The sequence below is a fragment of the Strix uralensis genome, chromosome 4 (genome assembly GCF_047716275.1).
Source record: "Strix uralensis isolate ZFMK-TIS-50842 chromosome 4, bStrUra1, whole genome shotgun sequence".
NCBI lineage: Eukaryota > Metazoa > Chordata > Aves > Strigiformes > Strigidae > Strix > Strix uralensis.
In genome coordinates, this window is record NC_133975.1 from 104590956 (window position 1) to 104607501 (window position 16546).

The 16546-nt window shown below is 39.9% G+C and overlaps 1 protein-coding gene across 2 annotated transcripts in view; it reads right to left on the reverse strand.

Moving 5' to 3' along the window:
• Positions 1-12514, reverse strand: part of SNX6 (sorting nexin 6) — a 29208-nt gene extending 16694 nt beyond the window's left edge. The window contains exons 1-7 of one of the 2 annotated variants that reach the window (XM_074868274.1): positions 12434-12514; positions 12229-12276; positions 6471-6575; positions 5551-5661; positions 3846-3967; positions 1733-1856; positions 338-433 (exon numbers count right to left, since the gene is read on the reverse strand). In XM_074868274.1, the coding sequence (XP_074724375.1) occupies positions 338-433; positions 1733-1856; positions 3846-3967; positions 5551-5661; positions 6471-6575; positions 12229-12276; positions 12434-12439 (612 nt within the window). In that variant the 5' untranslated portion in view covers positions 12440-12514. Of the gene's footprint in view, positions 1-337; positions 434-1732; positions 1857-3845; positions 3968-5550; positions 5662-6470; positions 6576-12228; positions 12280-12433 lie in introns of both variants that reach the window. The other variant, XM_074868273.1, reaches the window with a different exon arrangement.
• Between the last annotated feature and the right edge of the window lie 4032 nt (positions 12515-16546).

Below are 16546 nucleotides of genomic sequence, written 5' to 3' on the forward strand. Positions count from 1 at the left end.
AGCTGCAGCAGTTGTCAAAGCTAATACACCTTTCCACTATATAAATGACAGGCCAGAACAAAAAACTGATTATCAATTATCTATGGATTAGAAAAATGCTTAATTTCATAAAAGAGCGGAAAGAGTACTGAAAGCCCTCTTTCACAGAAGCAATCAGATAGCTCTCAGTTATCTTGCATCCAGGGCCACATGTTCCTTCCCATGACCTGTCTCTAATTCTTAAGTTAAATACTGCTACAAAAAGCCCTTTTTTGCAGCTATGTAAATTCTGCTTCTTTAAAAAAGGGGACAACAATGTTAATACATTTTAAATCTTTATATGTTATGCAGTAGTCACCTTTACTCCTGAAACAATGACACCATCTGCTGATTTAACCATATTTTTAAAGAAGTCTTCAAGTTTCTCTTTCTTATTCTTCCCACGAACACTCAGCTGAAAAACAAATTCATTCATCAAGTTAGTTCATTTTCTGGAGGCAATAAAAGCTTTTTTTTTTTTTTAAAAAAAAAAAAAAAAAGGAACTACATACCACAACTTGCTACTTCTAAACCAGTTTTCCTGCTCTCTGCTTAGTCTTACACTCTACATCAATGGGAACTGAACACCATGCACCCAGAATGACAGACTACCTCATTTACTAGACTGTTCTTTATCACCTAAAACACTATTCCAGGAAAAAAAAAAATCAGCAACATTCTAGCACCAAATGTACAAGGTGCACATTTCAGTTACCAATAATACAGTATTTATCACACACAGTTGAGTGCTGTTGAGTTAACCTAATATAACACAGGTTTTGCTCTTTTAAGTGTAGAATGGCAGACATCTGACCTTCAGAAACTACAGAAGCATTTGCTTCTCACTGCGCTGAGGATAATGTTGGTTTCAGCCTCCTCACACTCTTCCTGTCCATTTAAATTTGCCCAGTTTAAGTAAACTGAGTTCCCGAACCAGTAAGCATTTCTACATCAAGCAACAAGAGGATCCTCTGTAACATATTTTGAAATTAAGCATGTACTCAGCTGAACCAATTTTTGTAATGATTTCTTCAACATTCAGTGCTGATCTCTGCAATTTTAAAAAGCAACTAAAAACTGTTTGCAGAATATGAGCAAGCACTAACTCCAGAACCAAAGAGTTATAATGAATCCAGACAGTCCTCCCCGTTAACTTAAAATTAAATAGCAACTCAGTATGTAACATGTGGATTGCCACACTAGTCCAATATCTAGAAAAAAAAACAACAAATTTTCACCTACATTATTAATAAAAAGGCTTTAGTTATTAGAACACTTCATTAGAAAGTCTCTCTAGTTCTGTTAGCAACAGAATTTAAACCACAGTTCCAAATGCTAAAAATTACCATTCTGTCTTTGTTGCATCATCCTTCCTGGCAAAAAAAAAGTTTCAGTCCAAGAGTGGACAAGCATAACGTCATGTGAAATCACCACCAAAAGCTAATCTTTTTAATCCAAAACATATTGGATATTATTCCCATTAATATTTTTGATGCTGAGGCTAGAGCACATAGTGCATATGGTTCCCCAGGTGGCAGGAAAATCAACTCCTACAGACTAAATGAATTTCTAACTTTTACAATACAAGTATGTCTGGTATGAAGGAATTGATGCAATTTGCTCCAGGAGGTAAAGCTCTCTTAATCAACTTTCCATCCCACCATAAAAGTACATCTTGATTTCTCTTGCCAGTGATTCCGTTTTCAATACTCACATCCTGATTGTATTCCAAGAAAACATGGAAATTTAAATCCTTTCTCAAAATAGGATGTGCTGCCACACGACACAAAAACACTTCATGCATTGCAACTGTCTTCTTGAATATTGCCAAATATTCACTGAAAACAAGAAACAAGACAGACATAAGAATTTTACATGAAGCAATTAAGTTTGAGATAAGCCTAGTGAGCAGCTTTAAGACATCCTCAGTAAGGATACAAAATTATAAGTTGATATAGTAGAAGTTATCACTCCAATATTTGATATATGCATAAATAAATAGTACAATGTTAATACTAGGGTGAAAGGTGAAGCCCTAACGTATTACAGAGAGACTTTTAATGAAGGCTTAACAAATACGTAATAATTTTTAAGGCTAGCTAACACAGACTGGTTTGCTGAAAGTGTAACCTCATTCAGTTGTCCTTTCCCCAACTCCCCAAAAACCAAGAAATTGAGATACAGACTACAGTCACTACGCAATATGTATCTGATGTGCAAATTCCTTCCTCCCCATCTCCATCCCCTTGCCTATTTGCACCCTCCTTACTTATTTAAATGTCCATGTAGTTTTGTTAGCTCTTTAGATAGCAGTCTTTTATTCCATGTTGAAGCACCTAGCCTTTTTGGGCTGAAGCTTATGTGGATGTCTTGCTTCATAGTGGTTATAAAAGTGAAATTAAGTGCTGCATTGCATTTGGTAGGTACAACCAAAAAAAAAAAAAATCAAGTTTAACCATGACAATCTCATAGTTGCCCAGTTCAGCCAACACAACTTTAAAGCACTTACTCATTTATGATTTAATTAAGAGGAAGGCACTCTTATCGATACAAGTTTGCTAGAATTCATTTTGCTTTGCAAGTTCAATGAATAAGACGTAACTTGTCTAGAAACGAGGAAGGGGCTCTTTTCCCCATTCCAAGGTCAAACAGTGAAATGATCATCAACACTTTTGCTTCCACTATGTGCAAGGAGGTTAAGATTTACATACCAGCAAACCAGCAGGGCCAGTGTTGGGAGATGTTTGATCTCAGTGAAAGTAGTAGTCATTCAGTGAAGACAAAAAAGGAGGATGCAGAGGATGGAGGTGGCAGTAGAAGAAACCCAAAGTTTTCTGTGTTATCCAACCCCTAACCAGACCACAAGAGAATCATGATCAGGGCCGCTGGAAAACCACAGATTCTTTAAAATCTATAGTGTTTTGCTAATTTCCAGTTTTCTGCATATGAAGTGTATATCTACTCTGCTATAAATTATGTTGTACGTAACACCAATACAGAGCTTTTTAAGACATTTGCTCACAGCAGCTGGAGTTCGGAGAGAAAGCAGCAGTTCTAAGAGTTCTATGTACTTTTCTTGCCAATTCAGAGCTCTTGATAGAAGCAGTCTAGAAGCAGCATAAATATACACTTGAAAACTGAAACCAATGACAGGAAAAAGATCAAAGAAGTGAATGCATGATAAGGAAAGTGGATGAAGCAAGGAGAAACTTCACTGTGTAACTCAATATGGAACCAAAATCCTTAGAGCAGATATTTCAATACACATTAAATTCATAGTAAAAGAAAATACTATTTTCAGGAAGTATATTCTCCTTGTGCAAAAAAAGGGAGTGTCAAAAAAAGTATTTTCTAGTAATCTCCACATTTCTCGGGGAACAGAAGGTTGGCATCTCTGTTTACAGTACCAACCACATGCAAAAATCCCTAATTCAATCACTACATGTATAAACCTTAAAGTCTCGTTATGCTTATAAAATCTGGAATACCAGAACTAAAGAAGTTAGAGGTTACCTCCTCCCTTTGCAGGTGTTCTGTGAAGGAAAGGATCTAACTAGTTTTTTCCTTATAAAAAAATGCTCAAGAACAAGCTGGGGTTTTTTTCCTGTTTCAGATCTTCCATGAAATTATTTCTACAATTTTCCTAATGGCTCTGATCATGATCACTAAGATAACCCTGGTTATGTAGCAACTGGATTCTCAAGCCTATATCTCACAGAGAACCATTACAGTGAAATCAGAAACATGGGACAGCAAACAGCATTAAAAGGCGAGGGATATATTAAAAAAAACACAAACAACAAAAAGTAGTAATCAAGTCTACATACGCCTCCAGTTCTTGTTTCATCTTGGTGAATTCTTCTTTAGTCATTGATCCTTCCCCTTCTCCAAGTTTCTGCAATTTCTCCCTTGAGGCATCAAAGTCAGGCCTGGGTGGTGCTGGTGGAATCTGGAATTGAATCAAAATTTTCTTAATTGCTCATCTTCTCAGTCAAACAACATCCATTCAGTACAGGAACTGTAGATTGCCTGCAGCTTTTTAATATATGGCTCTCTTTCATCATTCATTACAGCATTTATGGATAAAGTCTCTCATTCATGAGTTAGACACTCTGCAATACTATACCAATTCTTGCCAATTTTCCTTGAAGATTACTAAAGTATTAACTAATGGCTTCAGTAGTTTAATACAACAGAAACCAAATAATACCTAGCTTTCCCATGAAAATGAATTAAAACTTGAAATCATTATTTTATAACTAGTTTTGATTTAGCTTATTTGGTAAGGGTTGTTTCTTGTTTAAAGAAAAAAAAAAATAATTCCACAATTGTTTTCACACCATCCATTTACAACTCTCCAAACCTTTAAATCAAAAACACCATTCCATATTGTTTGTAGGTACTAGCTATTTCTTGCAGCACTGTTGACATTAAAGATACATCTGTTGTTATAACAAAGCACACAGTAAACAAGTCTCTAGGTTAATCTTGTAATATAGTATATTAACACTGAAAGAGAAAACACTGCAGTCAAACTAATCCTGAATTGCTACCACTAAAAGGACACAGAATAAAGATAAACTATCCTTAAATTTTAGTTCACCAATACTTGCCCATTACATTAATTCATTACAAAAAATAAAAATCTAGCATCTATGCAGTCAACTGTCTGAGACTAGTTACTACCACACTGAAGGTCTAGTCACTTCAAATAGCTTTTCTGACTAAAAAAAGACTAGCTCAAGAATGGTATGACACATCACAGATTATATTCATCATAATGTACCCACTACTCAATTAGAAATATATGTTTACCTTCTGAATCAATAGACATCCCCCCAACACAAAATGAATACCTACCTTTCACACCAAGATGACAAATATTCCTATTTGTAATTAAAGTATGAACAGCAGCACCCATTTTTAATAGGCAGTATTGTAATGTGACTATTTTGGGACCTCTGTTCCCCAGAGGCCTGAAAAACTTCAGAACGTAAGTTGTTAAGTCATATGTTAAGGTTCTCTAATTCTGGATGCTATTTGCGTTGTTTTTTTCCCCTCCAACTGATTTATGGTAAAATGACTCTGAACTTCACAACAAAAACTGGAAAAGTCTAATTGCTAGAGCTCAGTTACTGCACTCTGCCATTCCAGCTAAAACAAAGGCAACATGAAACTTGTAACTAAGTTAAACATTAGCTTGTAAAAACAATATCACCAAGTTATACAGTTCACCTATCTCCCACACTTTTAACACGGTGGACTAAAAATACACTTGGGAACAGATTAAATTACTCACTCCTTAGGAGTGGAAGGCAGGAAGGTACGACAACTACAGTAACTTTCCTCCAAGCTTGCTTCAACCATTAAATTTGTGTAGTTGCATAAAATGAAGTATTAGAGCATCTGATCTGATTATAGGAGGAACAAAGATCTGCCATTTCCATTGCATTTAAAAGCAATGGAAAAGCAAGTACTTTTGATACAGTCCACATAAAAGTGCACATAAACCGAAAGAATTGTAATACTTACGATATAACCAGCATAGTCCTCGTTCTCAACAAAGGAATCATGAAGCCAAATAAACTCTTCATGTTGTCGGACAACAGAAAATTCATTTTGTTTGAAATTTGGTAAGGAACTCTAGAAGGGGAAAAGGAGGAAGAATTATGGGGGGGAAAAAAACACCAAAACACCAAAATGTTTTCATTACTATATGAAAAACACCTTAAAGGAACAACAAAAATATCCCTGTAAAAACAATCCAATCATCCAAGTAAGGATTTGGGGAAAAAAAAAAAAAAAGTTGTACATCAGTAATTACCCCTGTCTTAATTAATGCAGCAATCAATTGCAATGGGTTACCCAAAGAGGCTGTGAAGTCTCCACCCTTGGAGATATTCAAAACCCAAACAGACAAGTCCTGAGCAGTGCACTCTGGTTCATCCTGATTTAATGGTGGGAGTGAGGGAGGAGATGGGACTAAATGATCTCCAGAAATTTTTTTCAACCTCAACTATTCTGTGACTCTACAATCAATAAACATTTAAATCTAAACAAAGAAAAGCCATAAACAACCAGTAACTAAAAATTATCCTTGAATGTAATTCCATTAGGAAATATATTTTTAGAATCTGAAACCATGGCTAACCTAATAAAAAACTATACTGAAGAATATTGAGGTATATCAGAGATTCTACCTGCAAATAGGCCAATTAATAATCATGGGAATGGCATGACAACCCATCAGTACAAAAAACTGAACATCACTTTTTTCTAAACAGTTTTTTAACCTCTTAACTTTTTACCCATCTTTTTCTTAAGTACTGCAGCTACACAGTCTCTTTGTCATTTTATTTGGATTGTGTTAACTTGTTTCAATAAACAGTTTAAGCAAACTTGCTTTTCTATATAATTAAGAAAATGTTCAGTGTACAAACCCACGCTTTTACCTTTGTATGGACAGTGAATTTCACTTTGTCTCTCTCACTGAGTGCATCTGAGATATCCACTTGCAGAGCAGCATCAGTCTGGAGATCTACATTTATTGCTCTAAGCTAAACAAATAAAAATCTATTTAGCTTAAAATAAAAAAATATTATATTTCCCTTATTCTTCCCTTGAGAGGAACCCTGATCCTGAAATGCTGAACATCCTTAAAAGACTGAAGACAGATTACAAAAAACCCCAACATTAAAAGATTATTTCCAGTGGAAAAATAAATTCCAGTAGAACTCCTTATGCACACATGACCATACAAATAATTTCCTTTACAGTACTCCTTGATAGCACACTGTTTTCATTTCTGTGCATCGTTAACTAGCTAGTAATCAAGATCGTCAAGACAAAGTACATTTACAGACAGCATCAAGTTCAGTAAGTTTTTCTCTTCATTCTTCTCTTCATTCCCCCCGTTCCCCCGAATCGACAACCTGCTATAAGTAAAGGTAATTATAAAAGTACCAACAGTTGGAAAGGTACTTTTAAGGAGAAAAGTGGGCCTATATTTCAAAGAAGCAAGAGCTATTAAAGACCCGGTTTACTCACATTGTCTTATGCTATTCTTTTGTTCAACATTTCCCACGATATACTGAAAAAACTTTAAAAAAAAAAATCCTGAATTTTGCAGAGCTAAGTCTCCTTGGAAATATTTTTCTGGAAAAAAAAAACAACACACACAACAAAACCAAACCCAAGATTTCAATCTCTTCAAAATCAGCATGAGAAATGGCTAAAGTGCAAGGAATTTGCATATTTTTTTCCACAAGATGTGAAACCTGAACTCTCTCACAAAATAATTCCAAAATCACATTGAAAAGAAAATGAGACAATGATCAAATATAGAGAAACTGGAAGATTATCTGAGCACTGCAATGTTTGGCAGTCACTGGACCAAAGGCTTCAACAGTACTTCGTGAAATGATCCTCATCTAGACCCCAACTGGAAATTTAAGTCCCCTCACCCTTGCAGCTCTAGAGCAATTTGTCCCATGACAATTTCATTATCACGATCAACAGATATTCAGAATATTTCCACAAGTACTAAGACTAACTCTGAAATCTTCTCCAATCACATTGTCAAAAAATATTTCAACATCATGCTCACGAGGCTTACTTTTACTGAGACACTCTGTTTTCTTTGAGGCTGTGTTTTTTCTAGAAATATCACATTCTACGGTATAAAAATGCTTTGCGATACAAAGATACAGACTTTTTCCTGCAAATTTTTTCAGGACTGAATTTTGAAGCCTGTACTCAAGTACAAAAATGCTTTAAGTATCAGCAACACACAGTACAAAGGTTATACATGAGCAGATTTCGAAGGTAACACTGCAAGGCACTGGAACAGCACTAGGAGAGAACCATCAACTGCCACATCTTGTTTTTCCACGAGTTATCTTTATTTTAAATCATAGTGGTCAGCTCCCACTCTAGATTCCCTGTTAACCTCAATCCACAGACAACTCTGTTGCTTATGTAGCAGCAACCAGAGTAATAGATTTAGTCTATTAAAGTAAACCAAAATCATACAGTCTAACATATTCTGCTCGGCTAGCAAAATAGAACAGTTCAATAGCTTTTAAACAAATAGTAATAGCTTTTCCTTACATCAAAGTTGCAAATCATTAGAACCACTGCATGGTAACGTATTCACACACATGATTCAAGCATAGCTTTTTGGTTTATTTTTCCAAGGTTTAGGGGGTCACTGCCTCACACAAAGGCATATTATCATGCAACAATGCACTGCAGATCACTTCTCAGAGGCAGAATCTCCTAGCTCCTACCGACTTTTCAATGTGCTTAACATCTAATTTAGGAAAGAAAAACATAATCTGACATACCAATGTCTGCCTTATGTCATGACACCACATTTTTTAGCTTGTAAAAAAAGTTTTTAGTGGTTACACTGTCTGAGGTAGTTTGTTTTTCTCCGGTCCCCCAGAATATATTAGCAAACAATCTCAGCAAATAATCTGGATTATCCAAACGGTATTTTTGTAGACTTTCACAGGTCACAAAAATTTCTTCTAAAATGCTTTTTTTTTCCCCTTCTTTTTTAAAAAAGTGGTACAATACAAAATTTAAGATTCAGTATAACAGCTGTTCAAATTTGTCACTAGTGTGTATGCAGACTCTTAGTGCAGCTCACCCTGGCTATATGCACTATTCACAACTTTAGAAACAAAATGCTTATCTGTGCTGAGAAAATTAAGAACTACCTAAACATGATAACTTCATTCATGACATACAACTGTAAAGGACTATTTGTTTGATTTATACTGAATTAAGTTTGTAACAATTTTGAAAAGTTTAATCATATGTTAAATTATGCTTTGTAGCCTGACTGCCAACAGGGAACATTTTCATCTGCAATGGTAATGAAGTATTTATGAAAGGTGTCAAAGACAATTAGAAAGTTGAAGGACTTTAAATGCATTCATGTGACACAGTGGTTCACGTTGCATTACTGGGAATTAAATTAATAAACATCATCACACAACAAACTTAAGCAATCTCTTCATCACTACATTCAAAAGAAACTGCCAGCAATGGATGGTTTTCTAATCATGAAGGGGTAGAAAATGAAAAAATAAAATGTTACAAAACCCGATTTGGATGAAAACTGAAAGTACCTTAAGTTCTGGAACAAATTGAGGTGGGATACAGTTCCTTTGTATGTTGCCCCCCCCCCCCCCCATCTAATACATACAACATAGCACAATAATTTTATGTTTAGATAGATACTCTACATCCATGCTGAACAACTTGCAAAACAGAAGCTAATTTAATTTAGCTGCTTTACAGTTTCCTTTGCTACACCAAGAAAGTCCCTGTTTTATTCAAAGGGTCTAGGAAATACCAGAAGCCAAAACAGGGCTAAGCGATGTTACAGCACTAAAAGAGAATACAACACAAGGAAAGGATTTAGCACCTAAGCTCTTGCTCAAGGATCAATTATACTTCAAATGGTAATGGAAGGAAGCTGGTGGAGACCAGGGAAACTGCCAAACCTTACACTCCTAGGTAATATCATCTGTTAACAACAGTTAATTTCTATACTCTAAACTCTTTCAAAAACGTTAAGGAGAAAAAGGACCCTTTCTTCAGGGAGTTCTTTACAGGCAGATAAATACACAGAGCAAGGCAAACAAACAATACTTTTACAACAAAAGATTACAAAGTGTCATCACAGCATTAACTTTCAAGCAGACCTGTTCTAAGGGATAGCTCATTTCCCCTAAATGAGTAGACAAGAGCATTAGCCAAGTCGGCAAAAGTTTATATAGATACAAAATGCACAAGGCAGTACTAGTAGAGCAATACTGTGTGTAGCACCTTTCAAAGCATGTATTGTTTACGTTAAGGGAACGAAAAAAAACAACAGGAACAGAGTTACTCCAAGAGAACTCATTAGTATCTTCCTAAGTGAGATTCAGAAAAGCAATTCCCACAAGTTCATTTTATGCAGACCATTTACAATAAGTTCCTTCTACAGACCACCCACTGCTACTTCCTCAACGATGATTCTCACTGCTGTTTTATAATTCTCCGGAAAAGGCTCCATACGGTATAAACGCAATTGTTTGAGAATTACTGTTCTGTGTGGCACCAGCATAATTTCCAGCCCTCTTTTCATCCAATCACCCCTACGTTAAACTTAACACAACTGTAGCTGACGAGCATGATTCTGAAGAGTTAAAAGTACAGTTGTCATAGCAATATCTGACTTCTGGAGAGGAAAGAGCACTGACTTTCAAAACTAAAAGCTCAATTACTCTAACCAGAAATTGCCATCCATGCTTTCAAATAAAGGCTTGACCTATTCGGTTTTTAATCGCAAACAGAAGAAGGCAACAAACCAGAACCATGGAAACACTTTATGAAAAGCTGTTTATTTTTACTACTGCTACTGAGAAAAAAAAAAAAAAAGTTATAGTTTTGAAGATTAAAGCACAGGAAATCCATTTATGAACAGACTGTCAGTATTGCTTTTGATTAGATTTTCTGTATCACAATCAAAACCATGCAGATAACCTGTGTTTTAACCCCAGGGATTTACACAGCAGTAAAAAAAATAAAACCTGGGAGTGACTGAAAATAAGAAACCTAAAAAAATCAGGGAAAGGAGAAAGACACTGTTCTGGTTTAATTCCTCAGTGCTGAATGAAGATGGGGGAGGGGGAAAGAAAAAAAAAAAAATAAAGGACTGCACTTGGCCAACTGGGATGATGTAAGTTGTCCAACAGCACAAACAAGGCTGCTAAGAGATTTCTTAAGGCTTCCAAATTACCTCGTGAACTCTGACTACCTGTAGCCTTAGAGGGAAAACTAATAACCAACCAACCAAGTTTCACACGCTATCAGATCTGCATTGTTATGTTCCACCTGCACCTTCAGACAAAGACAACTTAACTGTGCACTTCAGTGTCTGTTCCTAAGCACCAGGGACAATCTATGTAAAATATAACTCCATAATTAACAAGTTCTTCAGTCCTTGTTCTGAAGACACTCAAAGGACAACAATTTCCACCTTCTCTCTTTTTTTTATCCAGTATTCTTACTAAAGTGGATTTATAACTAAAGGCAAAAGTTCTACAGCGGCCAGAATCAGTCTAAAACAATACTAGAATTTCTCTTTTAATTTCTGGTCATAAACTGGAACATAAAATGCACCAAATTCCTACCACATGGATACAGTCAAAAATCGCTTGGTACTTAATATTATATTTGACACTTGAGTATGGCATATGTGATAAAAGGGTATACCAACACAGTGTTTTTTAGACTTTGTATTTTTAGTAATATCCTGGATGTAGCCACTTTAATAACCAGCAACAGCCAAGGCAAACTAGGCAACCGAGAAGCAGCTCTCCTACCTTGTTCAGAGTCAGTCTTTCTCAAAATACTAACCGAGAGGGGTAATCGGTCTGAATAAATTATACTAGATTACCTGGTTTGTTGCTTAAGTGAGGCAGGGAAGTTAAAGAAAGATGGATGCAGAAGTTAGAAGAGAAATGAAGGCCAGAAACAGCAGGGCAGAGGAAACAGTTTTCTCAGTAAGAAACATAATCATGGCATCCTGTCCCAACAACAGAACTTCTTTTCAATAAAGAGTTTATTATGCAGTGTGCGCCCGCAACGTAAACGTCCCATTGTTATCTATGGGAGAGTCTCCAGGGCCTGAAGAGAGGGCAGGACTGTTTCACCTAGGCCCTGGCTCATGATTAAAGATGGAACCTGGCGCTCTCCACAAGGCTGGTCCACCAGGTCAGGACCACAGCACGGTCCGGGTGTATGCGGGGGGAGCAGGGCACGTATCTGAGCAGGGAAGGACACGGATCTCTAGCAGCCCAGAGCCCCCTCCGAAAGCACGAAAGAACTGCCCTTCCAAAACTTGGGTGACAGAACAATGAAAAATTGAAGGCAAAACACACGCACCCAGAGACTAATTTCAGAGGGAGGCTCTGCTATTCCCACATTAACAGATCCCGGCGGGCAAACACTCCGCACCCGGACCGCCCGCCGCCCCCCGGCATCCCGCCGTCCCCCCCTCCCCCGCCCCGGTGCCCAGGCAGGGGGCGCGGGCCGGACAGCCGCTGCGGGGCCCCCCGGGGGAGGGTGTCCCCCGAGGGAGGGGACCAACCCTGCCCTCCCCCACCCCGCCCTCCGGCGCCGGGGTCCCTAATGCCTCCCCGCGGCACTTACACCTCGGTCCTCCTCCGAGAGGAAATCTGGGCCGTCGTCCGAGCCTTCCTGCTGGGGGCGAAGAGGAGGAGGAGGCGGAGCGGGCCGGGGGGGCGCGGAGGGGCACGGCCGGCAGCGGGGAGTGGGGGGAGACAAAACGCACAGGTTAGCGACCCGGCCGCACGCGCCCGCCCCGCCCCAGCACCGCGGCCGCCCCAAGACCCACCATCATGGCTGCTCGCCGCGCTCGCTCGCGCCCGCCGGCCCGCCCGGAGCCCAGCGCCGAGGCGGGGCTGCGGCGCGCGGGGGCGGGGCGGGGCGGGGCGCGCGGGGCGGGGGTGGCGGGGGGCGGCTCCTCTCGCGAGGGAGCGGCGGGCCGGGCCGCGCGCCTCCCCCCCGCCCCTCTGCCGCCACGCGCGCGCTCGGCTGCCGCTGTGGGGAGGGCGCGAGACTTGGCAGGGCGGGCGGGCGGGAGCGGCGGCGGCGAGGCCCGGTGACCGCGGGACGGGGCCCTCCGCAGCGGCGGGAGAGGAGGGGAACCAGGAGGGGGGAGGCCGCGGCCGCGTGTGTCGCAGCCGTCTCGCACCCTTTGCTCACAGGGCTTAATGAAGGGCCTGGCCTGCGCCGAGACCCTGGTGTTTCAAAGCGCAGCCACGCTTCGAGGGTGAATGTTTCCCGCGCGTGGTTTGCTGAAGCGAGAGGGGCTTTGTTCACGCGTACGAAGCTCAAAACGCTTGGCACGCTGAGCAGGTGTGCAAAACCTCTGAAAATGCACCTGACGGGCAGAACTCTTGTCGGCTGCCATCCCTGACCTTTATTCATAACCGATCGCTTTCACGCTGTCCCGCTACTCTTCCATCATTTCTGTGAGAGATGGACTTCGCAGCACCAGCCCTTCACCACATGCATTTTTACAAGCATGTGTGTGAAACAGACTATGCAGTTACACAGTGCTAGAAATTAAGCAGTTTATAATACGCCTTTGATTTATGGGCAGCTATGTGAGTAAGATTGATGACTGCCTTTCATTCAGACTAGGAAATGGAGCCATTAAATGCCCCTTTGTCTGATGACAGTGGAAAGCATCAGCATCTGCAGACTAAACCAAATACAAGCGTGGAGGATAGGGAGTCCATGCCTGAGACTGCATTTCTCTGTGAATCAGAGCTGAAACAGCCAAGAAACAGCCTCAGGGTGGGGTTTTATGATCAGCATAAACCCATGTAAGCGTGTGCTGTTGCTGAGAGATGGTGGCAGGTGTGGACATTAGCACTCCCACGGGCATACAGTCAGACAGACAAGGGCATTGATCCAGCTGCAAATTAATCCTGCAACAAATGATTGGTTTCCATCTGAGTCGGCTCCACGATCCAGCCAAGTCCATGGTTACACAAGCCTTAGTGGGACAGGACCACCGCTTGCCACAGTAGCGCCATGGATTTAGACGGGGACTAAGCCGATCAGGAAACTACACCTTGAGAAATGCTACTTACGCAGCCTCAAGATAAGTGAAGAGAAAGCTTTCTGAGCTCTGTACTGCTCAGAAGTGTGCTTTGCAATTTGGAAACAGAAATTGTCTCTTGGAAATTGTTCTTAGTACAGCTGCGGAAAGAGGCCTTTGAATATGCGTTTTGTAAATAATTTGAAAAGCTGTTCTTTAAACAATTTTCATGTATGCAGTCTGTTTTCTGTCTTGATACAGACAGGTGCAGCACCATCCAAAGTACTGTCTTACTACTCAGGTCAAGAGAAGTAAAAATATTTTACAAGACACTGAGAAAGTGACTTCTCATTAAACACCAACCTTGTCATGCTGAAGGGGCAAAGACAATTCACACTGGAAACTGATTTCTGGGGGTTCACCTGCATGTGTTAGCATCTTGTTCTGTGCAGTCTGGGCTCAGTACCATACTACCACTCTATCTAGCAAACATCTGTTTTTCTGGAAAAACTAAAATCAGTGACAGAATGAGCTTTTCTTAAAAAAAACGTTTATTATTTATTGTTAATACATTTGTGTAGGACCAAAGAACCCAAGTCAAAGGGTTGCGAAAAGGCTTTACAAGTAATAAAGAGACAATTCCGTCTTCCAGGGGACAGCTAGGTAGTCCGGCTGACTGGCGTGAATCAGGCAGGATGGCCACCTCAGGTGCATCTACAAAAACAGTTCCACTGCTCCAGTGTGGCTGTGTTCAGTCATGTTTTGGATGTCACAGAGGCTCATGACGGACATACTCCAAAACAACAGCAGTACTGTGGCTCTAAAGGTGCTCTGCACCAAATGTTACCAAAACTGGGAAGCAGCAATACTATCCATGATACTAATCTTTTGTCCTGCCCTGATCAACTTATCCCAGCTCCATGTCTTGCCCTACTTTTGTCCCCATGCTCCTCCCTGCTGGCAGAGCAATGCTTGCTGCACTCTGTTTTTGCTTCAGTGGCTGAGAGACAGATCGTGTATGCCATGGGGACATCCTAGCTAGTAGGTGGGAGAAGAGCACTACTCTGTGCTCTTCTGTCAAGACTCGGTTTAATAAGCCTGCTCTGAGGCTGCAGGATCACACTCAGCTCCTTTGACAGCTGAGCTCACCCCACCTAAGGAGTTTCCATCTTGGCTGTTTGCACACTCTCCTCTATGTCTACATAACAGTAATAAACCGGGTCAATGAACTAAATATAACCCAGCAAGAATGAAACTACATGTTGTCACTGATGCAGTCCGACAGCCCTTTGGTACCATCATGTTCCTCCCCTCCTTCTCCACACACCTGGCTGTCTACTTTACACCAACTCTGGTTTTCAGCAGGCCCTGATGCCAGTCAGCCTGTCTCACTAGCAGAAGAATTCCACAGGATAAAGGAAGGGAAAGCTGGTTTGATGGGTGCGTTGCGTTGACTCTGATAAGCTGTATGGATGGCCCAGAGGAGGATGCAGGAGTTTGAAGCCAGAAGAAAGTGTTGGGGATCTCGAATGACATCTTGAGAAATTATTCCCTTTACCAAAAACATCTCACTTTTGCTCCAGGACACACTCTGACTATTCAGCTACTCATTTTTTGTTTCATTTTTCCCTCCCCTTTTTCCTCTTTTTTTAAAATTTTGGGCTGCCATGGTTTATTTTGTCTCATTTTTAGCTGCTAAACTCTTGAGGCAAGGATCATCATTATTCTGAGTTTACAGAGCCATAAGTAGAAAGAGGGACCGATCCTGTGCCAATTAGGGGAAAACTGCTGCACCCTACTGTAACCCATACAATATGTAACCCATTACTATTGTAACCCATAGATCTTCAGATTTTTTGAAAACATCCCCTGCAAAGACTCATAATGTCAGTAGATGGTGCTATATACATGTATTTAGGAATGCTTTTCAGCCCAGGTTTACCCAACCAATAACATTTCCTTTGTGTTTGTGATATCCCTGGAAACCTAGAAGCCACACAATTTAAGAAATATTTGGCTTTTATCAGGGAATCACTGCAGAGATCTAAAGGCTTTTCACTCCATGGCATCATGTAATATAGTACTACCTGTACTGTGTGACTAATCATGGAGTGATGCAATGAATGCAAGCATTTGATGTATGCAAGTGCTGTAGTTCTGATATTTCATTAGCTGATATATATTCTAAAAAAGTGTGAGGAACTATTCTTCATGCACTTTCCTCTTTTGAGAAGTCTCTCGACTTCCCTCTCTAAATGTAATTGCTCTCAGTTTCCTTCAACCAACCTCATGTATTGTTCATGTGGAGCTCAAACACAACATCTTGCAGACAAACTGTGGTCATCATGAGCAGCTTTCCTGTATCTCAGTGCCAGATTGATTCCTCTTTTCGTTTCATCTTTGAGATGAAAATATTTTATTCCCTTACATACTTCATTTAAATTTTCTCTACTGCTGCTAACTGAAACTGTATTAAGGAACCATATCATTAAAGCTATATTGCAAGGCTTTTTTGTGGTAGGGCAGATAATTACATTTTTAAAAGATTAATCAACATTTACCTTTTATTTCTGTGGAAAACTAGGGCTTTTAAGTGTAATGTTTTCAGAAGATTAAGGCTGAAAGAGAAAAAGGCTTCAAAATCCTATTATAAAACCAGTCTAAAAATCTCAATTAGCAATAGAGGGTTTTTACCTGTTATGGAGATAGATCACTTTACAGCAAAAAGTGACTGTCGAACTGATCATATTCCTTCAGGAACACAAAGAGGATGTGAGCTGTAGGATTAAAAAAACAGAGATGGGAAAAAAATACATCATATTCTAGAGAAGAAGGCAAAATATAGCTTAGTACAGTATGTACCTAGTAACTTTTAGCCACTCTGAAGAACAATCATTT